This window comes from Tachysurus vachellii, chromosome 6, assembly GCF_030014155.1.
Source record: "Tachysurus vachellii isolate PV-2020 chromosome 6, HZAU_Pvac_v1, whole genome shotgun sequence".
NCBI lineage: Eukaryota > Metazoa > Chordata > Actinopteri > Siluriformes > Bagridae > Tachysurus > Tachysurus vachellii.
The window spans coordinates 18,685,840-18,711,125 of NC_083465.1; the positions used below are offsets into that span (position 1 = coordinate 18,685,840).

The following is a 25,286-nucleotide window of genomic DNA, read 5'->3' on the forward strand; positions in this document are numbered from 1 at the left end:
CCTGCAAGGTAGCACAAACTCATCTTTCTTCAATACACACCACAATTCAAGGAACGAATAGATTTTTTATATAGGCACACAAATGGAAATCTAGAGTTTATTGGTGTGTGATTCTTGCCATCATCATCCAGGCCTCGCTCCTTGACACTGCTCTCGATACCAGAAGTGTGTGTGCTGGCGTGGCTGGTATTGGAGGAGGAGTGTGAGTGGAGTGGCTGGTGTGGTGTGTGTGCTGGAGTACGGAAGCTGTCGGTTTCGATGCCCGACGTGTGTGAGCTGCTGTGGCTGGTTGTGGAGTGACGTGAGAAACGTTTTTTTTTGCGTGAAACACTGCCCATGCTGCTGCCACTAGCACGAGATCGCTGGTCCAGCTGATCCATGTCCAACTACAAAGCATCACTAATATATGACTCCCGATACTGCTTTTTTTCTACAAAACATGCACGTAGCCCTTTTCAGTAACACAAAATTGAATAGACAAAATTTTATCTCTTAACTGTTATGGACAAGTCAGTTAGTTGTGTTTAGCTATTTAACTATATTAAAGTGGATTGACATACATACTGTAGTAACATAAATAATCAAAAAATGAGATATTTGAGGCTTCCCTTGAACCTAGAATTAGAATCCTACATCTGGATTCTGGATCAGGGTTGAGAGCAGAAAAAAACAAAAAATAAAACCTATTGATCACCACTCAAAAGTAGATTCAGCTAGATTTTCAACTATGCTGTTCTACTTTCACTAATGAGCACCTCCACATGTGTATGAGAGCGGCCCTGACTCCATTCAAGCCCAGGTTTAAAATCTTGCCAAGCCAAGCTAGAGCTCAGTTCTCTCACTGAGATATAAAAGGGAAAGTTAAGCACTTTATTTAAACATACACAATTTTCACATTATATTTATTTTCTCTTGTTTTGAAATGTAGCCCTACTTTTATGTATTTAATGAGAGAACGTTATACATATCCAAAATCATACATATGTTCAGTTCTATGTTACGTGACAATAAATATTGTCAAAAAGTTTTTGAATTGTACTGAATTTATTTTATTTGACAGTCAGGTATTGATTGCTTGCAGATGTTGATAAAACTACTAGGCTACATAAATATATATCACACTAACTAGTTAGACATTATGATCTTCTGGACCTTTGCTTCAAGAAATTTTCTCTTACTAGACCTCTTTCAATTTTAGTTGAATACCTCTGATCTAGTGAAATGAAATTATAATGTAATCAAGACAACCTGAATGACAGTTTCACGTTCACGTCACGGTTCCCAGTGCTTAAAAACCACGCTTCCTTCGAGCCGGATTCGAACCAGCGACCTAAGGATCTCAGTGTAAGCCGCTACAGTCCTCCGCTCTACCAACTGAGCTATCGAAGGGCACAATTAAGTTACCTCGTAATTAAATTGTATAAATAATTATGTATGAATTATGTATATTATTGTGTTGCGGCTATACTAGTGTTTAAGAGATGGATTGTGTTTTGAAGTCAATAAACCATGGCGTTTGCGCCCTCTAGCGGATAAAATCTGTTTAAATGTATTACTTTGAACCGCTAGAGGGCGCAAACTCCAACCGTGTCACTAATTAAATATATTTTTGTTAAATATTTCTTATTCTTTCTCTCTATTATAATTACTAAACAGGCACATAGACTAAATCTACTAATTCCATAATTAATATACATATATTGCACTCTATTCCACTCTAGTGCTGCTAGATCATCTATCCACCCTAATCAAATATAACAAAAACAATCCTACATTTTTATTTAACAGTAAAATGAACTAGAAGTACAACCACTGAAGTAAAAGGCACATCAATATGCAGCAGCAGTGACACTATTTCAATGAAAAATAGGAGAATATCAGGCAAAATAATTCAGATGACCAATTTAAACCCTAACAATTTGATAGATAATGCTGCAGATAATAATATTACTGTTTCTGATCAGATCATCTAGAGTCTAGATTCTAGACTGTTTTACTCCTCTTTGAGGGTCTGATTAAATTTCACTAATTTCTTCTTCAAAATAATCAATGTACATACTAGATCCCTTACCTACTTATTTCTTTAAACAGATAGCTACTGAACCCCTTCTAAAAATGATCAATTCTTCCCTTAGCACTGGCAATGTGCCTAAATATTTTAAACTAGTGGTTATCAAACATCTGATTAAAAAAACCTGACAAGAGAAGGATGTAACACAGCAGTTATGATCATCCCTACATAAGAATAACATTCATGAAATGTATCAGTCGGGGTTTAGGCCTCATCATAGCACAGAGACAGCACTGTTTAAAGTGGTAAATGACCTGTTGCTGGCTTCTGATCAGGGCTGTGTTTCCTTGCTGGAGTTACTTGATCTTAGTGCATTGTTTGACACCATTGACCATGCTGTTCTACTTGAAGAGGCCAGAAAATTCTTGCTCCTTATTTATTCTACCTCTCGGTGCAATTATTCGAAAACATGGTATAAGCTTCCACTGTTATGCTGATGACACACAGCTATATGTTTCAGCTAAGTCATAGCTAAGCTTTTTAAGGATGCGCAAGGGACATAATAGAGTGGACCTGCTTTACTCTGACAAGACAGAAGTACTCTCTTGAGGAGCTCTTGCAGTCAGAAGCTTTCTGATTACAGTTGAATAATGGACTTTCTGTTTCATCATGTGCAGCAATAAGTCCTTGTTGTGGATAGGCTTTTTTCATCTCAGCAATTGCTAAGATAAGAAATATGATGTCACTACATGATGCAGAAACACTAGTACATGCTTTTGTTACCTCTAGGATGGGTTGTTGTAATGCTTTACTGTGTGGATGTTCAAGTAGGAGCATAAACAAGCTCCAGTTAGTCCAGAACACAGCAGCTAGAGTCCTAACTAGAACCAGAAGATATGAACACATCACTCCTATCTTATCCACACAGCATTGGTTTCCTGTCAAATTTCACATTGATTATAAAATACTTTTACTTACATATAAAGTACTGAGGTCTTGTGTCACAGTAACACAGAATAGTTTTCCTTAAGTAAAGGAGCAGATCTGGAGCATTAATGTGCATAGAGTGTATGGAAAACTGGGATGTTAGGATGCTGTCATCTCACCACTTCCACAAGTCACTCAGGTGTGCTGACTGTGGATTGGCAGGACACTTTATGTCCCAGAACGCCCTCATGTCTGTGTCACCTACTGGCTCTCCATTTTAGTTGTCATACAGTAGCTAGTCTGGCTGGAGTCCCTGTCCCTGTATTTGCCTGTACCTTGCACATAATGTACATTGTATTTAACCAACACATGATTGCAAGCATTCTCTCTCTCTCTCTCTCTCTCTCTCTCTCTCTCTCTCTCTCTCTCTCTCTCTCTCTCTCTCTCTCTCTCTCTCTGTGTCTCTCTCTGTCTCTCTCTGTCTCTCTCTCTCTCTCTCTCTCTCTCTCTCGCTCTCTGACTCTGTCTAACTATATATGCCACTGCCGAACTACCAGTGTCCTGAGTTCCTAGTGTGACTGCTTCTTCTTTCTTGACCAACCTGATCCATCTTTACACCATACCATTGGCTGGAGTCTCATCACTTGCTGGTGCACTCTGCTGTCCCATGGGACTGAACCACTTGGAGACTGTCTTTGAACTGCCATTGTGTTTGTCAGCTTTGTGTTTGGGTCTTGATCAGTGAACATTTAAAGACTTTAGCAGGAAGCAATTAGTGTTAAGTCTATAATGAATTCAGAAATTACGCTGAACTATTAGTTCCTCAGGAGCACTTGGCTGCATAATTCCACTTGACTACAAACTGTTGTGGAAAGGAATTTTATTCTGAGCCTGATTCCACTCAAGGTTTCTTCATCTCAGGGAGTTTTTATTTGCCACTGTCAAACCAGGCTTACTCATTATTGACAGATGTTAGAGATAAATAGTAACTTATTTTAAAAATGTTTATTCTTCTGTAAAGCTGCTTTAAGACAATTGTCAATTGTTAAAAGTGCAATACAAATAAGCTGAACTGAATCTTTACCTTTTACACAAAATTAGAAATAAACAAGTATTGACAGTAGGATCATTCTTTTATTCATTTGATTTATTTATTAAGTGACAAACATTCATTTCATGTTCTCAATACAAATGAAAATTTATTTAACTTATAATGCATATCAGCATCAACATTTTGGACAATTAACCATCTATGTCCTTTAACATGTATTTAAGTCAATAGAACAGATGTATGGATATCCACTTCCACAGTTAGTGTTGGACCAGCCAACTGAAAAAAGGTGAAAATACAAAGTTTAAAAATACATTTAATCTGAATGAAAGCAGACAGAATATCTGATAGAAGGGTATGAGTATATCTGAATGAGTGTAGATATGTAAATCAACAGAAAATAAATATTACCATTGTTCCTCATGACAGCACATGGGTAGCTGGACACACTGCTCAGTGAGTACCAGTTGGTGTAGTAGAACCGAGCTGTGTCAACCCACAGCCATGATCCCTAAACAATACACAATCATATAAAATTTTTTAATGCAATTCAGGTGCCAATCAGAGCCAATTGTAATATACAAGTGTGTTACCTGGAAGTTGTAAGCACCAATCCAAGCATGTGAAAAACCACCCATTTCTAGCAAATTCTGCAGGAATTTATGTTCTGCAATGTTGCGAACAGATGCCAGTCGTGACTGTTCAGCTGCACACCGTGCCTAAAAGAAAGAAAAGAAAGAAATCCTATAAATGATCACAGATTGGTCTGACAAAACATTTCCTTTTTTAACTTTCTTTGCCACTTCTTTCCTTACTTTACATTCACTGCAACTTAAAATTTCTATTCTTATTCTGCCATTTTTCATTTTAGAATGATATTTACTGTTGATATTTACCTCAGCATTGAGCCAGGAGACACTTGATCTCATGAGTCGAAAGCAGCGTGATTCATATTTAATCCATCCAGGTGGACAGAAGCCAAACTTAACTGTGAACAATAATACACATCTTCGTTCCACTCATACTTTAATTTTTATTCGTTTAATACAATTTACAGTTAAACAATTTACATTGGTTGTTTGGACCTTTTAGTGAACTTGGTTAATAAAATTACCTTCAGCAGCAGCATCTGCTTTGAAAGCTTCCTCCTTATCCTCAGCTGCAAACAAAAGTGATAATGCATTACTACAATCTTGTTTATGGATCATCCTAAGTACAGATGTCCTTATAGAAAAAAGCACCAATATACTGACCTGCATCAACCAACTGCTCAACAGCCAGTTCAGTTGTTACCTCTAGAAGAATAAAAAAAAAATCATATAATCATAGCTACAATCTTCTTAAAAAATATCATATGTTTACAAAAGCATAAATGAATACATGAATAGATTTTGAAAACACGTTCATTTCTTTTTCAAGAAAAGCAGAAGCTTCCACAGTTATTGTTATTGTACTGATACTACTGGTACTACTACTAATAATAATAACAGATCTGTATGTAATTACAAATGTAATAAGTAATAAGTAATACAGATGTTTCATTACGTCCCAGAAAGTTCACAGCTGGTGGTCACTAACCTGGAAGTTTCTGATCCTGCTCATGTCCAGTTTCAATTGCTGCAGCTGCAAAAATATCAAGTACAAACAACATTACACAAGTCACAATGATTGATAAAAATCGCCACTTTACAATCAGTGTTTCTTGATGCTTACCTGTGGCAGTCCTCAGTGTAAAGGCAGCACACAGCAGCACACACACAATCCAAACCTTCATGATGATAAAGACGATGATGATGACTGTAACTACATGGGGGAAAAAAATAATTATTCTAAATTTGATCTAAATCAACTCCAATTCAACCTGCAGTAATTTCCTCATGCAGCATAGCTTAGAATGAAACACATTTCAATGACAATAAGAAAGAGACTGTGAATATACCGATTTTTTGATCTCAGCTTGTATCTGTCTGACAGAAATTGAGAGTAATCTGTTGAATGACATTCCCAACGTGCCATTTATACCATCCCATATCCATCCCATATGGTTTACTCAATATACCAGGAAATGTCAGTCCATGACCATGTTCCTGTTACTCTTTTACGGTTTGCCATAATTACAATGATAAAACCTGATCATAGATCCTGCTCAAGGTGTTATAATGAGATATATGAGTAGGTGTAGATAATGAGTGTCTATGTTGAAATTTAGGATACACTGTGATTACCAAACTACCAAAACACGTACATGCAGATGATAAGAACTAGTTAATGCTATTATTGTGCAATAAAACTGGCCTGAAGATGACTGGAGTTCAAATGTAAAATCACCTACAGGAAGCTGTCTCAAAATGATTTCTGTAAGTTGTATAATATTGTCATTAATGATTTACTCAATTTTTTAATCTTTATGGTTACAGTTACTGTACATTGTTAAACATTAATAATGCAAATACAAAAAAAACAATGATATATTTAAATAAACATTTTCGTACTTTATAACTAATTATTTTGACTTATTTGCTCATCAAACGTAAAAAGAACATACACTACAATACACAAATTAGACAAATGCATTTGTCTTTTTTTTATATACCATAAATATTTTCTCATTATCGTGACATAATTTTCTTAGTTTTTATAAGGCAAGACAAAGGTTTCTGTTGTATATCATGTTAGGACCATTAGGACTTATCATATGAATTTATGTATAATTTGTAAACAGTCCTTCTCAGTCCTCCTGGGCTTCTTCAAAGCCCTGCCCAGGATAAAAAAGTAGCATGGTCATGGCTCATGTCTTTTCTTCTTGACATGATGTATACATACACCTGAGTGCTCCACTCAGACACCAAATTGCCAAGGTTTCACTCTTCTAGATGTACTGAAACTTAAGTATGAAGGCTGTAGTTATTTTTTCCCACCTGGTTTCTGAATGTTTTGTGGGGAAAAAAATCACTATGTATTTACATGTTGTGTTTTGTGTTGTCACATGAGGTTATTTGGTTGTTTATGGTGAGGACCACACAATTATTGTTATTTAGGCCTGATACATAAAACCATAAAATAGCCCAGTAGTGCACTCAGTCATAAGAAGGATGCCATGTTGATAAAAGCAGGCCATGAATTTTCCTGACAGAACTGACCTGTCCAATGGATACAGCATCGGTCAGGGTGCTTTTAAGCTAGTAACTGATGGCATCTTGGTTCCTCCCTGACAAAAGTGGAATTGGTCAGTCACCTCAACTCACTCTAGCACCAGGAAACAGATTTTAACACGTTTTAGACTCTCATTTGCTTCAAGCCCCATGTGCTTTCAATTAACTGCTTTACAGCTAAACCAGCAGAAATACAAAAAAAATAAAATAAAATACAGGTTTTCTTGCAAAGGTACCCTTTATTGCATACATTAGAGGACATCAGTACCTGCAAGACACACACCACACTTCATTATGGCAACATAAGCATCAAGTAACAGGTTTACAAAAAGAAGATAAACAATATTAATTAGGGCATTTCCTTTCATAGAAAGGATTTTAATAACTGCAGACAGACAAATTTAAAAGGGATCGAAAAAAGGATATTATTGGTAAGGTCTGTTTCAGTCCAGTGATTTACTTGTAAATCATTACTGAGTTCGGGATATTTTGTTTCCCATTTTATTTGTTGGTCATTAACTTGTTAACTGCAGTATAGAAACATTTACAATATTGATTGCTGGGTTAACAACTGTTTGTTGTCAGAAATACAAAGAGGGAGACAAGTATAATTACTCTTCAGTAATGTGAAGTATTAATGTGATTGCAAGACTGAGGGAAATCACCATGGTGCTATATGATGGAACAGACTGCATGTGGACCTGAGCAGCTCCCCACATGCATGAGAGAATATATAAGTGCTACTGATGACCCAAAAAAAGAAACTGCGAAAGAAACCTAAGTTGTTGTTTGTTTTGAGCACACACACAGAAACACAATGCAGCTTTAACACCTGAAATATATAAAATCTTCATTAGTTATTGATATGTTACTGATTATAGGTTACTGAATAATTCCATACCGAGAATACAAAATAAACACAAGCACATGGCTTAAACTGGGAGAACTGGGATTTCTAATACTGACCTCCATTCAAGAGTAATACTGACAAAACAAATGTAACCAAAAGACATGGCTCCCGCTTTTTGGACAACAACAGTTTAACAAAATACTCATAAAATAAAAAGTTCCAGTTTGTAAAAAAATAATTAATGAAACATTACCAACACTTAGAAAAAAATAGACAAACATACAAATTATTGTCTTATGGTAAATATAGATTAGCAAGAAAGGACTGGTTGGTGGGGTTTTGTCTTGGAAAGTTTGGCTTTTTTTTATGATCCTTCCCATTCTTACACCACTGAGGCTGGAACTCCAGCAATTTTTCTATCCCTAAATTTTTCCACTTTACTGCTTTGCCTGACAGTTGATCAAGTGTAAACTCAAAACTATGGTGACTGATAAAACAACCTTTGTTTTTGGAGGACTTCACCAGCCCTATTCTATGTGCACAACATCAATATTCTGTCCTCTCAGGCTCATGATGCAAGAAAACTGTGGTTTGGTTATTTTAGGATTAAAGAAGACAAAATTATGATTGCATTTTTGCAACTAACCACAGCTTGGTTTGGTTGAACATTAGAGCAGAAACTACTCAAGCATCACTGAGAGCCTTGTGACCACACAGACATTAATTATCACTGCATCTTTCCTTGGCATAGGGGTAAAAATGTGCTTAGTGCACAAATGAGAGACTTGAGAGAATCCTAGTAACAGGGTCTGAAATTTGCATAGTGTAACAAAGGCACAGGCGGTTCAATTAGAGCAGCCAGCACCACAATACATACATCACACACGTCACACAACCAACCAACAGTTTGGACAAACCTGCTCATAGGGAGGCTTTTTGTCATATGTTCTAATTTACAATAAAAATGAGAAATATTTAAATTTAAATGTTTTGCACAGTCTTGCCATTTATTCAACCAGTTTTGTCATGTAAAGGTTTCAACCAGGAGGTGCTTTTGAGTTTTGAGCACTTATTGGTTGCCTCTCAAATGTTCTAAATGAAAACTACTTGTTTTGGGAAACAATTTACCCCCCAAAAAGATATCCTGTTTCAGAAATAGATACATACATGGCCATCAATTTCACTAGTTACATTTGTCTTAGAAACCGTTTTAACTATAAGCATTTATCAAAATATGTCAATGAAAAATGTTCATATATTGTGTCAAACTTTGCCTGGTAATGTAAATTCATACTAGTACCATTCCTGTCCATTAGATATTATGATATGGCTTGCGTGTTCAGTTGCTTATTGAACGCTGCGGACTGCTCATCTTTGGTTAATAGCTCATATATGATCAAAAACACTTATATGCACTCACACAAAGACAAGAATGACTTCCTCACAGACTTGTACAGAACTTCTAATATCAGAGAAGAAACCAAACAGCCACTCTAGAAAAGCCCAACACAATGAACATGAAATGGAACATCTCATTCTGATCAGCATGTAATGCACGGTTCAGGGGTTCAGGTTTGGCTAAAGCAGCTGAGACAGACCGTTGCGGTTTCTCTTTCTCGTCCGAAATTCAGCAGCTTCCTTGCATTATGATCCTTAGTCACACTCTCTCATATACACACATGCAGACACATGCACACACAGACAAAAGCACACAAATACATGTCCTCAGTCATGTTTTTCATTTGTTTTTCTTTGATTTGATTTTCCTCCCTCTTCACACAACAAACTCGGGCACCTCCTCTGTACTCAGGTCCAGAGAGAAGTACTTGTTGGTTCTTTTGATGGGAAAAGGGTGTTGGTCATCACAGATACCAACCCGCTGTTCCGCCACTCCCTGGTAACCATTGCTAAGCTCCTCCACACAACCAAATGTGTAACTGTGGGCAGAGTCCTGTGAGGGCTCCACCCACTCTGGGGAATTCCTCTGGTACAGACGGATATCATCCAGTGATTGGCTGTGCCTGTCTGTGGAGTTCTGAGATTTCCTGCCTGACACCATCTGAATAATAAATACAAACAACATAAACAGAACAAATAAGTATCAATATGTGCTATAAAGTGTGCTATATTTCAAGATGTCAAACTTGTCAAAGTGTAAATATGAGCGTCACCTGAGGGAGTGATTCAATGCTTTGACCTTTCATTTTCACCACAGTCTCAGACGAACTCGATGTTGATGAGCTTACTTCCTTCACAACTAGGCCTGGGTACACATCAGCACCATCATTATTATTAAATACAAATCAATTTAAATTTCAATAAAGAATTTGTTTACACAAGTGTTGTGTTTTGATTGGTTTATAATAATCACTATTTTAAGTAGCAACTTTGCCCATAATTGAAGTGTGTTTTGGAAAGGCACTAACTGGCCATCTCTGCAACCTCACCAGCATCAATCACATTAAAACCTAATGTTTCATATCTTAACACAATTATAATTTTAAAAATCCGACTTAATTTTATGAGTGTACTTGTACCCGAGTAGCCATTGCTTTGTGAAGATGTTAACATGTCCTCAGTGATGTGAATACAGAGGTCCTGACTGAGCTCCAATGCTAAATCAGTGAGTTCTTCATAGTCTTTAGGATCGTCGACCAACATCTCAATCTCTGCAGAAACACAAATGGTAAACATGTATATTATAGAATCATCCATGCAGATTACACAGCTTTTTCATATTTAGTAGTTGCTCCACATATATGTCTGCTTAGCTGCAAGGTAGCACAAACTCATCTTTCTTCAATACACACCACTATTCAAGGAACAAATAGATTTTTTATATAGGCACACACGTGAAAAACTAGGAGTTTATCGGTGCGTAATTCTTACCATCATCATCCAGGCCTCGCTCCTTGACACTGCTCTCGATACCAGAAGTGTGTGTGCTGGCGTGGCTGGTATTGGAGGAGGAGTGTGAGCGGAGTGGCCGGTGTGGTGTGTGTGCTGGAGTACGGAAGCTGTCGGTTTCGATGCCCGACGTGTGTGAGCTGCTGTGGCTGGTTGTGGAGTGACGTGAGAAACGTTTTTGGCGTGAAACACTGCCCATGCTGCTGCCGCTAGCACGAGATCGCTGGTCCAGCTGATCCATGTCCAACTCCAGAGCATCACTAATATATGACTCCCGATACTGCTTTTTTTCTACAAAACATACACGTAGCCCTTTTCAGTATCACAAAATTTAATAGACAAATTTTAATTACTTAACTGTTATGGACAAGTTAGTTAGTTGTGTTTAGCTATTTAATTATATTAAAGTGGATTGACATACATAGTGACATTTTTGTGGCTTCCCTTTAACCTAGAATTAGAATCCTGCATCTGGACCAAAACAGGGGTGAGAGCAGAAAAAAAAACACCTATTGATCACTACTCAAAAGTACATTCAGATAGATTTTCAACTATGCACATGCATTTTTCTAGGTAAAAGATACACACTAAATCTATCACATACACTCGAGATGACACTAGCCCAGTGCCAAGAGAACCTTTATGATGCAAATGTCAAATGCAATGTGCAAGACAAGACAAAGTATTGAATCGGAAAGATTGTTGGCCTAGTTAAAGTTAACAAAAACCCAACTATTACTAATATGATAATCAGATTCACAAAATAATGTATAGCTCATAAACACACCACAGACAGTGTGAAGACACACAATTAAAGTGCTTAAACAGTTCTTACTTTATTAATTCTCAGGGGGAAATTGGGTTAAAGGTTAGGGTTACATCTAACCCTAGATGGTGAGAATGTTTAAAAATCTGAATTCATCAAACTAATTTGATACAAAACAAAAATACATTCATTTTTTTTGTGCTGTATTGTTTATTTAATTTTTATAATAAACAAATGTTTTATGTCCGGTAGTTTTTTTCCCTAACAACGTTTTGCTTTAGGCATGATATAAAGTGGTCCTGTAATCAAAATTTTGATGTTATAAAACTATTAACAGAAACACAAGCATGGCATACCTTCGTTCTCCTCTAGGCGTCGGACTTGTTTAAGCACGGGCTGAAGGTTCATGTATAGGCGGTGGCTGTTGCTAAGTAACTGTAGGAGATGGCGGGAACGCAATGGACAGCCAGTGTAGTAGGTGAGCTTTCTAGCAGAGGGCAAACCATCAGGCAAGATCTCAAACCTTTTCCCCTGAGAGAAGAAAAATGAGAGTAAACAAAATGATATACAATGATATAATACAGGATTAATGTCAAAGCCCTTTAAAGGCATTTTAAATTGAATAACTATCTACGAAGTAGACCATGTAACAATCTATGTGAAGCTTGTTTGAATTACTGTTAAATAAATAAATAAGATTATTTATTGCAGTTTGTATTTAAAATATTGTTAAATACCAGAGTTTGTGAATTGTTGTCCTGTTTTATTATTAATGTACTTACCACAAATACAAGTTTGCCCACGTTTGTCCAGGGGAAATCATATAGAAGCTGCCGGACACTGCCCACATTCTGCAGAACAACAAAATATTCAGAGCATAAAGAGAGCATAATCATATTTTTAAGAGAGAAAAATGTTGAAATTTGCATGTAAATTAATCTGCCAAATATTTGTTACTGGCAGATATATTAAAAGACCTTCATTTAAACCGTCTGCATTGTTCTAAACACAAGAAACACAGTACACACACCTGAAAGATCTGGATACCACGCAGAGTAAGCCCCAGAGTTAAAGATGCCTCCAATTCTTTCTTATCCTGAAAAAGAAGTTTTTTAAATTTCACCTTTTGTGCCAATCCACACCTGCTAGCTAGCTTTCCCCATCACACAATTACAACAAGTGAGGCTGAATGTGAGCACAAGCTCCTCCTAGATCTACCTGAACTACTCAGAGAAAAGCTTCCATATTCCACAAACATGAACTCATGGAAGCTTACAAATGATTATTGTCATGGGATACGATAACAGTATCCAATCCACCCAGAGAGCAAGGAATGTGATTCTCTCAGACAGGTGTGACAATGTCAAGATATCATGATCTCTGGATGATATAGCAATAGTTTTTTGTTTACGTTATTTGACCTTGTACACAGTAACAAACATGTACATGCACACATTAACACTTCGTCTCCAACCTTATAAAGGCGATAGTAGTGTACAGTGACATCATCCAGGAGTGCTGCTTGTTTGATGTATTTCAGTTGAGCCTCTGATGCGGTGAGAGCAAACTGTTCCTTATGCATATTAGGGATATGCCGCAGAATATAATCTCTTCCCCTCTTAGTGATCACCTGGAGAGTAGGAGAGCGAGATAGATGGATGAAAGTATACATACATACATACATACATACATACATACATACATACATACATACATACATACATACATACATACATACATACATACATACATACATACATACATACATACATACATACATTTTCGATATATAATGTGTAGATATAGAGAGAGAGGATATTGAAATAAATATAAATTCCTCTCAATTTGTCCACATAATGTAGTGCTAGAGTCTGTCATTAGGGTAAAGGAGGACTTTGCTCACCCAGGAAGGAAAGTAGGACTCAGGCTGAAAGTAGGAGTTAAAGTGTTTATTTCGTTTGTAGTTTCCCAGGTCAGCCTGAAGAGCAAATGCAGCTAGCAAGAAATAGGCCTCCTCCCGCTGGACACATTGGGACTGCAGAACTTGCTTCCTCAAGTGCCAGTAATAATAATACCTTGCCATGCGATCACTGAGGGAAATAGAATTTAAATGTTAGTGTCTATGGTGAAGTGTGCATTACCTAAGAAAAACAAAACATTTATAAAACCTACTAATATGTATAATACATGCAAAATATGTATAAAGTACCTGATAAGCCTGCCATTCTCCACATAGTACTGAGCTCTAAAGTGCACAATCATTGGGGGCCCAAATTGATCAATTCCCTATGTTGAACAAACAATGAAAAGAATCAGCTTTTACTAAATATTAAGATTTTAAAAGTGCATTACAAAGTGCCATACAGGGAGTTTGCCTTGTTAAGAAACAGTTAATAAAATACATATGCATCTTACTAAAGTGATTCCTGAACTTAGCCATAGTACTGAGGTATTATGCAAGTGTGCTCTGTATATTACCTTGCTCGCTTCTCGCTTCCATTCCTTAGGACAGTATTTCGACAGCTTCTGTTCCAGTTCCATATAGATGTGCTCATTATCTAAAAAAAAAAAAAGGAGATGTCACAGGTTAAATACATTTTGAATTTACCCACATACCTACCTAGAATAGTGCAAATAAAATACTCAAATACACAAAGAGACGTGTCTGAACATGTGAAAGTCTTACTCTGAACAACGCTGAGGCCAAACAGGTGACAGTCCTTCAGTCGGAGAAGATCACATACCTGCTCCAACAATTCCTGACACAAAGTCTTCACCTGATGGAGAGAGGAATACCATCCAATAATCATTAATCACAACAACTTCGCAGCACATTATCTATATGTAAGTTACAAGTTTTGTACCAGGCCTGTCTGGACATTGTTCAAAGTGTTTAAATGTTTTCCAAAATCTTTATGAATCAGTGTCACAGGAAAGACTATTCCTAATTTTACATAATGAGCTGGCTATGAATCAGAATATCTATAATGGTAGAAAAAATATAATAAATCAATGTTCTCATCAATACACTAGGACAGATTAACTGGAAAGTAATTAACATAATGGTTACTGAGGTTTTAAATCAACTAATGATCCAGGAATAGAAAAAGCACCAAGGTAATTCTGATTATTTGGTATCTGAGATTGTATATTTCAGATTCACTAATGTATTCGACAAAATCAGTCACAAGTTGTCCTAAAGCTCATCACTATAACACCTGGGTCCTACAACTAAGTAAAAGATGTTAACAGACATGATGCTCAGCTTATACATCAAACAAAAAACACTGAACAAAAAAAACACCACAAAGTTTGTATGCTGAGGTGTGTGCAAATTCCTAAACCATCCTTTATGCTGAGACCTGCCCTGTCTGCACTTCATCCAAATAATATACACCTCTACTGCCATTGCTGCAATCACTGTTTGATGCCAGGATATTGGTTCAGCTCAGTGGATGTTTCGTGCTTTCACTGGTGATGCTGTTTTAGTTAGTTCGTTTGTCATTTAAAGAATAAGGCGGCTTTAAGAGGGGAGTAGTATCACAGTGTCAAAGCTTTGACACTGACGATGAAAAAAGGCTATATGGATCCCTTGTGGTTCCTCTACCTGGAAAGCTCTTATTTTGTAAATTATTAAGTTGTAGTAATGTCAAAAGTATTATCTTCCCATTTTATCTCTTGTTCGGTTCAGATACCTCTACAAACTGCAGTCTGTCTAGACACAATGATGTCTACTGAAAATGTGGAAAAATGAAAAATTCTAGCAGAAAGTGGCAAAACACTGTATAAGTATGTGCTTTGGTATTGTGGTTAACTTACACTGACAATGACGTTGAGTGTTTCATCATTTGGGAGAAACACACACACACAACGGCGATCCTGCATGGTCTTGTTGTTGTGGAACGTCAATTTGCTCATGTTTGTCCGGCTTCCTCCTGGAAACTCTGCCCCTTTGTGGAGCTACGCCCCCAAGAGCGCCCTCACTCTTACACTCTCAATTTACTGGGTCTGGTAAATTCACACATGCAGACAGACAGTCTCTCTCTCTCTCTCTCCCCCTCTCACACACATACACACACCCCTGCTTCACGACACGTCCACTCCCTAGAAAAAGAAAGGGTTTAATCAAACAAAGAGATTTTTTTCAAATGCAGTTCAAAATACTGTTGTTACAAACAAACTCTTTTCATCCCGCTGCTCTGATCTCATCAGCAAAGAATTTTTCACTTGCTGGGGACAAACTGATCATCTGCCTTCCCCGTCACAGACAACACTGTCATACACAATTATAGACAGTTTTATATTTGTATACAGAAAAAAGATATTCTGTAAGATCTCTTTCATTGGTTGCAGATGTGTTCCTAGGAAAAAAGTATTACACTGCATGAAAGAAAAATGGTGAAAGAGCGACTGAGAGAAAGAGGGGCAGCAGTTTTGAAATGGACTGAGACTGAGTCACTTCCTACTATTCAGCCATTCTGACAACGTGGCAAAGCACACACATATGGTCCTTTTACTTCATACATTTAGTTTAAGTTGGAAAAAAAATCTCACACATATTCAAGTTCTCGACATCTGTATAACACCATGGCAAGGAGTCGGTAGGTGTGAATAACATGTAATCAAATTACATAATGTTTCAGAGACCGTGGGAAAATTTTGACTAACTGGTAAAATGAACGGTAAAAAAATGTAAAATAAAAGATGAAGGAAGGAGGGAAATGACTGAAATGAGCGTCACTGTGGAGAAAGCTGCGTGAGAGAAAGCGGGGAAGAGAGTGAATGAGAGAGAGAACTGCTGCAGTCAGGAGAATTCCAACCCAACATCTGCTTCTCATTCCAACAATGTGTGCCTTTGATTCTGAACACACAATATGCATATACGAATACATGCTGTAGCTTCAAAATTCTAGCTTAGAGCTCAAGGGCTAGCTTACGTCAATGTACAAAATATCATGACCTATGCTAATACATTTATCTGATCACTATGGATCTGACAGAATGTACAGTACAGATAAAAAACGTGCTTTATTTCTCTCTGTCTCTTCAGTAAGGCTGCTGACAAATTGAGCCAACTGCTACTTGTAGTTTTTGCAGTGTGACCTGCAAATACATCAGCTATGTTGCCTATGATTGCTACAAGCCCTTCCCTGTTTTATTTTAGTTTTCGCACAGTTTAACACACACAAAAAACACCATTCACGGAACTGAACATTATCCAGGTCTTCTTAGTTCACTGCATTTGCTCATCAGATAAGCACACATTCTTAAATGCAGCTATGAGAACTCTGTTCACTCATTCACACATTTTCAATACTCTCACATTTAAACATTCTTTACCAGCATGTTTTTGTAAGGTAAAAGCAAACTAGAGAACACAGACTCATAAGAATACGAGGAGACAATATCTTGTTTATTTGCCTTTATAAAACAAAAAAAACCTTGACCATATATTTGTCATATAATAAAAAACAAAATATAGTGAATGCTTAATGAAATACTTACCAACATCAAAAGAAACACTGTAGCGACAGATTTTGTTCAAGGACGTACACATAGTAGAAGTCAGCTAAAGCTAAATAAAACTAATGAACGTTGCCAGACAGATGAGTAACACTTCTGTCATCTCCCACAAGCACGCTGTCCACTGACCATCTCTGATAATCCTTCATAAGCAGCCTAATATGTCAACCATTCTGGGTGTCTTCTAGCAATGGGAATTCAAGCTTTATTCAAAGAGTCAGAGAAAATGGTGAGCTTACAAGTATTAAATAACTCTTTGGACACCAAAAACCAAAAATCTTTTCGTCTTGGTCCGTTGCCTAAATTGTTCAGTTAGGTTTTCCTCTACTATCAGATAAGCACATCTGCATTACATGAAGCTTTGTAAAATGTAAAATGAAATGTAAATACAGCGCAAAGCAATGTGTTTGCTTTGACATATACAGTAAGCATTCTTTCATTACTGATATGGCTCCTGTTGTGTCTGCAAAATTTGAAGATACCCATACCTTCATCCTGATAACCGTCAACTTTGGCAATGCTTTACATGTTATAACAAGCATCCAGTCAAACACTCAGTCACACACAGATGAGAGTCAAACACAAGTTTTAAAAATTATTACTATAACGGACACTGAAATCATGATGCTGTATCAACAACCCAAATGTTTCTAAGGATACTATGCAATTATGTTTCATTTTATCTGATCAATAGCACTAACTTGAAAATACTCAATGTTTAACTAATTTTCAATATAATCTCTTAAATAATGTGAGTCAGATTCCACTGTTCACCTAAGATGTAATTAAAAGTCACATTGTTACATTAATCTTTTGATAATTGATAATTTACATAAAGTTCCCAAATGCATGATATTTTACTGAGTAAATATACAAAGCACTTTTCCAAAACACCATCAGAGAAGCTCAGGCAATCTAATTTAATATACAAACATGCAATACTGCATTCAATTTGTTTCAAAATAAAGAACCCTGCTAGAAAAGCTGTCTTGATGCTAGGTACTGTAGCATGCATCCATGATAGCAAATGTGTTTTTACATTATCAGATGACCTACCACATGTGTTCTACCATGCCTACTATGTATAGACTTCAAAAGTTTTCCACAGCATATTAAAAAACAGGTACCAAAAATCATAATTTGCCCATACCATTTGCTGCAAAAAAGGTTCCACATCTTTGTGCAGTGGAAAGAGGCTCTTGGAGCCAAGCAGCTGACACACAACTTGGTTATGTAAGCAATCTACAGACCTGTGGTTCACTATGATTCCTTCCACCTCTTACAGGCCTCATTCAGCCCATCTTTTGCTCTGTTGCGCTATGGTGATTCCAGCACTGAGTCACATTACTGACTGTATGCTATGCTTTATGCTGTTTCCACAATCATTGCTGCTGGGACCAAAGCTAGTGATGGTTCTGAGAACCACTAACCTTTAAGGAACTGCCAGTTTGACAGCCTAATCATTATATAAGCAGATCTAGCTTTGTAACACTCAGTATAAAAACTAAAATTATTGTAGAAAAATGTTTTTGTTTTTATTTTTAAGTTTTATTTTTTGGTTTTGAAGTGTGAATTCAAATTCATACCTGCACAAATACACTGTATAACAGATATTCACAAATTGACAGGTAGTCACATGCCTTATAAAAATTTTGGGTACTTAATATTTTCTTTAATAAAACAAAAACTTGACTGACTGGTAAAGAACATTTCTTCTACTAAATTTTTTTATAGTTTAATGCTCAAAATTAGTTTCACCAGGTAGCATTAGTGCTAGCATGAGTCCCAGATTGTGCAAGCTAAGGAAACAAATGGTTACCAAGACAATAAAATTTTTTTTTAAAAAAGCACACACACGCTAATGTTTTGCTGCTTTTCCCATCATCAGAAGTGAACAATTTTTTTATTTATTTTTTTGCTCAATCTGCTAGTAAAGCTTGTCAAATTCTCTGCAGCACATTTTCACTTTCTCTCAATCACAATAAATAATTAAAAAAATTATTTTTTAATTTATTTCCTTATATAAAACTGGCCTATATAAGGAAAATGGAGAGCTCCCCTGGGAAAATTCTTGGACATACTGATGGCCAGCCACCTCTGCAGTCTGTTGATTCCAAAGTGTGATATTTTCCCAAAAATAATATTTAACTGTTTCCGGTAAAAATATTCAAAACCTTACACTGTTTTCATCTTTGAAACTATAGTTTAAAGTCGCTTTAGGGATTAAATGGACTCACTCCCAAGCTCCCATCTCTGGTTCATCAGTTTAGGATCAACAGCTTTTGAACTGAAGATGCAAGCCAAGCATAAACATTAAATCACTTAGGATTTCACCAATTTCATATTGACCAGTATTTGGGCTGATATTTGCAGACACATGGATCTTGCTCTAAACCCTTTCTTAAAATATGAAGCTATAACATCCATCATGCTTCATATATATTGAACCTGGTGACATGGTGCTTGATGACTGTGAGGAACTCAATAAAAAACGATTAGCCAATACTCAGCACACTAGCAGTATTCATTACATCTGGTTCCTAGAGTTCTTTCTGTCATTGATGTTTTAAATCTTCCCAATATTCTTTCTGCTACTAATATGGCTGTATTTCTCAGCATTATGACTCGATCAATAGAAGGTGTATTCTGACCTCATGCAAAATGTTTAACAGGATAGGCATCGGTTCTACATTATCTTGACAGCATGAAGTGATTACTAAACATGAATGAATAACTAAAATGCAATATAAATGTAAATTCATTGTAAATGAATTAAATAATGCATTGATTAATCATTTCAACTTATTTCCTGTAAGGTACTGTATAATCTACAAAGCCAATATTCATACCTATCCTTGTATACTTGTGACAGTCATGTCTTAGATCTGACAGGAGCTAAGAAAACTTTAGTGGAAAATTCTGAATGGTACATACTTGCAAAATACAAACTGTGAAATGCAGATGACAAAGATGTTATATGAACAATCAAATTTACTCACATAAGTTGATCAACATGGAATTAATAAAACGTCATATAGATTTGATTTAATTTTAAACCCTCTGTTAAGAGATCCAAAAATAAATACCCTTTCTCACTGCAGCTCTGTGAACAGCCACATTACTGAATGTGCAGACAGAATTTTGTCATCGTTTTTAAATTTATGCTTTTTAAAAATAATTCTTTAAGAATTATACATCTTCAGTTAGAAGCTAAACTAAAATAAATATACTACAGAAAACAAACCACAGTGAACACACAGTGAAACCAGTGACACAGATGAGACTGCCTATTTGGGACATTTTAGTCACAGCTCTCTCTGCTCTTCTGCTAACAATAAAGCAGCCAAGTATGAACATGTGACTTAATACCAAGACATCTGGCAACCATGTGGAGTAGGCACAGAGAGAGAGGGTGAGATGAAGAGAAAGGGAGGATGAAAAAATGGAAATAAAGTGCATGTTGATATAACACGTCCCAACATGTTTCAATATAACAAGCAAACCATAAATGACACCCTGTGGTTCCCCTCCCAAGCAGCCAAGGAGCCCCTCTAGTCTAGAAAACCCCCACAAAAATCTATACACACATGTACCACACACGCAACACATGCTTTTGGCAAGGGTGCACTTAGCACTATAGCACTCAGCTTGCCAACATGAAAAAGATACAACTGTAAATATCACAGAATTAAACAGAAACAAGAAAGACCAGCTTCAAGCAACACATTTTTTGTTTCAGGTAAATTACAACCTCATACAGTTATTAGCCTTAAAAGTGCCACAAAAATGCATATTCAGGATAAATAAATGAATCTACAAAAACAAATAATTTGACAGTGAAGGAAAATTACACAATATGTATATACACAGTCTTTAATAGCCAAACAGTATTGTGAGTAACACTGGGGTTGTGTCAGGATGCCCTCAATATTCTAAGAAAGGCACCGTTTCTATTGTATCCTAGTTTATCGTTACAACAATTATATACCATAATATGGCCCATCCCAAATTTACTGTTAAGCAGCAGATCTTCTTGTAATTGTACTAAACCTTTGCCAGTACACTGGTCTGCTGTCCTTAAGTGTGGAATTGCAGGTAAAAAAAAATATATGATCATAACAGTACATTCAGATTCAAGATTCAGAGGTGTTTGCAGTACCGCAACAGGATAGCGGTAACAGGCATGCTTTCCTTTTGTTGTTGAGCAATCATAAGACATCCTGTTTGGCTTTTGGTTCAGACATGCTGCACATGCAATTAGGAATAACAAATGTGGCAACTTAAAGACCAGTCTTAAACCCACCAACCAAACTCTTTTAACCAATCACACAGCAAGAATTAACATGTTACAGTGTAGTTTTAATGTAAGAGTTAGACACAGGTGACTCTGCATGACTGGAAAACAAGAGTTATAGTGGGGTAACATTTATCTGTCACTAAAATACTCAAAATTGATTACTGGATAATCCAACAAATCTGCCTAATGTATCATATTAATGCTATATCATAAGTTCATGTTTATTGCCATTCAGTTAAACAAAGATAAAACTACATCATTTAACCATTTGGACACCTAAAAGGATTATGTACAAAAAAGTTTAATCATTCTTGTAGTGAATTCCAACATCTAGAAAATCATACAGAAGCACACCACAGTACCACATTTTGAAACACCAGTCACAAAACAAATTGTTATGCTCCATTTGAGCTAAACACAGCCTGTGTTGGTGTAAATCCCCCATCACCCCATACATGCCACCTGATTGGTCCAAATCTGCATGTGTTTTCTTTTAAACACTGGTGGGTTTAAGATGCCTTGTTGGATAAGACATAATGACCAAACATATAATACACATGACGTGCATGATTTCACACATATATGCTTAAACATATACACACAAAGCATTTTCAAACACAAAAGAATGCCTATGCAACAAAGAAAAACATCCTGTGGCTGAAAGATTTGGAGCAGAGAAAAAAAAGGAAAACAGGAGGAGGGACAGGGAATGACCCGCTTCCTGCATAGTTTCTTACACAGGTGGATATCACACACACACACACACACACACACACACACACGTCTATTACTGAAACACCACATCCACTTACATAAACATACATGAGATATACTATATCACACTTATAGCCATGGACTGAACTAAAGCCATACTAACAACCGTGATTCACTTGTAACCTAATATACATACACTCAACCTTTTTTCCCGTTCACACAAACATGTCAAGGGGCACTACACTCACAGAGCAATGTAATGTCAGCAAGGTTCATTGCTATTTCTTCCATGACATACATAACAGAATCTTCCTTAGTCAATACAGTTAATCTAAAATTACACAGTACTCCTCCAGGGTCTAAAAAAATAACACCCTCAAAGACTCCATGAGACATAGAGATCTTCCACATGCTACAGTTCTCAATGTTCTCAGGTCTAACCCCAATCAGCAGTATCAACAGGCAGTGATATAACCAACAAGGGAAAAATAATTATTGCAATTATTAAAATTAAAATTATTTGTATGGTGTAAAGTTAAATTCATGATATCCTGAGTTAATGTTGATAACAACATTTCAAAACAGCAAAAAAAATCAAGAGTTCAACAGAACAGTTGGCTTGTGAGGGAAAAAAATCCCCAAAACAAGCCAAAACTCCCAAGAAATCCAGGATGCTGACATGATGAGTATGTCACTGTTTAATTGTAATAAATGTACTGATTAAACAGCTGCAAGGGCTGGTTTAGGCAGCCAAACAGTTTGGCACTTAGAAAGTCGCCCACATGTAAATGGCTATGTGTTTATAGTTAAAACACTTGAAAAAAGATGACCAGGATGAAACACATGTGGGCCTACAGTGTTGAGATTTGATGTTTGTTAAGTGTTGGTGCTGGGATTTCAGGAGGAAATGGTGAACATTCCTGAATCCTGAAGCCACTGGCTGCACAGGACGAGACATAACTGAGAGATTATATCTAAAGTCGAATCATGAGAAGTAAACACCCAGAGTAAGATATACAGCAACGTGAAATAATGTTGTGTGCCAGTGTTTAAGTAGAAAACATGTAAATAAAATAAAATATTTAAATAACAAACCTCTTCTGCTATGAAAGGTCCATGATATTGTTCTTTAACAGGAAATTAACATAATAATAACAATATCTGAATCGGCTATTTAAAGAGAGAACAAGAGAGAGACAGAGAGAAACAGAGAGAGAGACAGAGGGAAACAGAGAGAGACAGAGAGAGAGAGACAGAGACAGAGAGAGAGACTGAGAGGCAGAGAGAAACAGAGAGAGAGACAGAGAGAGAGACTGAGAGACAGAGAGAGAGACAGAGAGAAACAGAGAGAGAGAGAGAGAGAGAGAGAGAGAGAGAGAGAGAGAAACAGAGATTGAGAGACAGAGAGAGACACACACAGAGAGAGGGAGAGAGAGAGAGAGAGAGAGAGAGAGAGAGAGCTGCAGCAGTAGAATATTGTGAGTTTATGAGATTATTAATAAGTTAAGTTGAGAATTTGATAACGGATGTGAAGCCGCTCAGGTGTAGAGAGACAGCAGGCGACACGTCTCAGGTTTCCAATAGAAGACTGACTGGTTTTCTTAAACAGGCACAAACAATGCAACTTTTAGTGTAGGTTCAAAACCAGTATACTCGGATTCACAAGAAACGCTCAAGTCTGCCAACTAAAACGGCCACATTTATGTGGTGACGGGAAAGTGTCGGTTAACTGATCCGGTCCAAACCCACTCGTGGATTGGCTTTAAGACAGAGTTGGCCTTGGGTTTGTTACTGCATCATTAAGATGCTCAGACTGACTCAACAGAGTTCATCGGTGCCAAAAAAAACTATTATCTTTTAATAAACCTGTACGCAGTAGAGTCTAAACATTGCCACGTTGAATGTTCAGATGTGGGGAAACAACTGCTCCAGCGTCGCTCAGGCTGCCCCCCTTCCTCCTCCTCCTCCTCTTACTGCAACAGCACAGTAGGGAAGCAAATAGTATAACAGATATAAGGAGTATAAGTGTTAAACTCACCTTTTCTTCTGTTAAGACGCACTAATCAATTCCGTAACTGTGATTTAATCCGCTATAATCCAAAGCGAGCCCAAACACTGTCGCTTCTTCTGTATGCAGAACAGTAAAACATCAGGGTTGAGGAAGGGCACAGTGAGCTCTGGAGAGGTAACAAGTTACGATACATGTGGAGCTGCTGAGAGGAATGTACCATGTCCGCAGGGAAGGGTGACAAAATATAGTGATATTCCGGGACGAAATCTTACACCATATTTCCACTTGTGTTCTCCAAATAGTGATACGGTTTTGATGTTGTTGTCGCTAAGCATATTAAAAGCCAACACCATCATGTGAGCACTCTTAAATCCTCCCCCACATAGAGCGGTGTGGTAGAGTCCACGGCTGCTTGTCATTCCATTCGTCCTGACTGGAGCAGCGCAGCGCGGGTTTTGGGGAGACATGGCGCCTTCTGTACAGGAGCAGTGTAAAAGCTCGTAAAAGTCGAAAAATGCAAGGGACTGGAACAGTTGATTCCGTTTCACCCTTTAATTTTAAAAACTGAAGTAAAGTGTTTTTTTTTAACGTTTTTAGGTCACCCTTACCCTAAAATATTCATTTACATGATTTCACACGGACTGGTGCCTAAAATAAAAAAAACATCCACCTCAGTAACCATTCCTTAATAAAAGAGGAGTCAGTTGAACCCTAATAACTGAAAATTGGAAAAACATTTGGCATGCCGGTGTGTAATCATGTGCCCATTACAGCCCCGGAATCCTGTTCTTAGCTGACAGTAGAACCCAGGTTTGCCTCCCGTTGTATCCAGTATGACTCGAGTTTTGACATGTAATGTGTTCTGATGGTATTTACTATGACTTACCACTGTAGTAATAGTTATTTGAGTTACCGTAGCCTTCCTGTTGGTTAAAGACAAAGTCTGGCCATTGTCCAGTGACCTCGCATCGAAAAGCTGTTTCCTCCAATGGAACTGCCCCTTTTTAAGCAAAGCACTCAATCTGTATCTGCACAGCGTTTCTAATAAATTGGATGGCGAGTAGACCACAAATACTT

At 37.0% G+C, this 25,286-nt stretch overlaps 2 protein-coding genes and 1 non-coding gene across 3 annotated transcripts; all 3 read right to left on the minus strand.

The window, feature by feature from the left end:
* Positions 1 to 1,302: 1,302 nt before the first annotated feature.
* trnay-gua (transfer RNA tyrosine (anticodon GUA)) lies at positions 1,303 to 1,389 on the minus strand. The gene is given in 2 exon segments: positions 1,303 to 1,338; positions 1,353 to 1,389. It is a non-coding gene; the product is annotated as a tRNA-Tyr (tRNA).
* A 2,663-nt stretch (positions 1,390 to 4,052) lies between these two features.
* LOC132846722 (ladderlectin-like) lies at positions 4,053 to 5,996 on the minus strand. The gene is made up of 9 exons (XM_060871426.1): positions 5,929 to 5,996; positions 5,703 to 5,792; positions 5,568 to 5,612; positions 5,243 to 5,284; positions 5,104 to 5,148; positions 4,886 to 4,977; positions 4,583 to 4,708; positions 4,401 to 4,500; positions 4,053 to 4,268 (listed from the first exon to the last, which is right to left on the minus strand). Exons 2-9 carry the CDS (start codon positions 5,761 to 5,763, stop codon positions 4,198 to 4,200), a joined length of 582 nt encoding a protein of 193 aa, XP_060727409.1. The 5' UTR covers positions 5,764 to 5,792; positions 5,929 to 5,996; the 3' UTR covers positions 4,053 to 4,197.
* A 1,364-nt stretch (positions 5,997 to 7,360) lies between these two features.
* Positions 7,361 to 24,474, minus strand: frmd6 (FERM domain containing 6). The gene is made up of 14 exons (XM_060872718.1): positions 24,237 to 24,474; positions 15,484 to 15,768; positions 14,351 to 14,441; positions 14,143 to 14,222; positions 13,874 to 13,950; positions 13,568 to 13,754; positions 13,139 to 13,294; positions 12,695 to 12,760; positions 12,447 to 12,515; positions 12,021 to 12,195; positions 10,881 to 11,189; positions 10,529 to 10,660; positions 10,163 to 10,254; positions 7,361 to 10,050 (listed from the first exon to the last, which is right to left on the minus strand). The coding sequence occupies exons 2-14, from the start codon at positions 15,580 to 15,582 to the stop codon at positions 9,766 to 9,768; spliced, it is 1,818 nt and encodes a 605-aa protein (XP_060728701.1). The 5' UTR covers positions 15,583 to 15,768; positions 24,237 to 24,474; the 3' UTR covers positions 7,361 to 9,765.
* Positions 24,475 to 25,286: the final 812 nt, after the last annotated feature.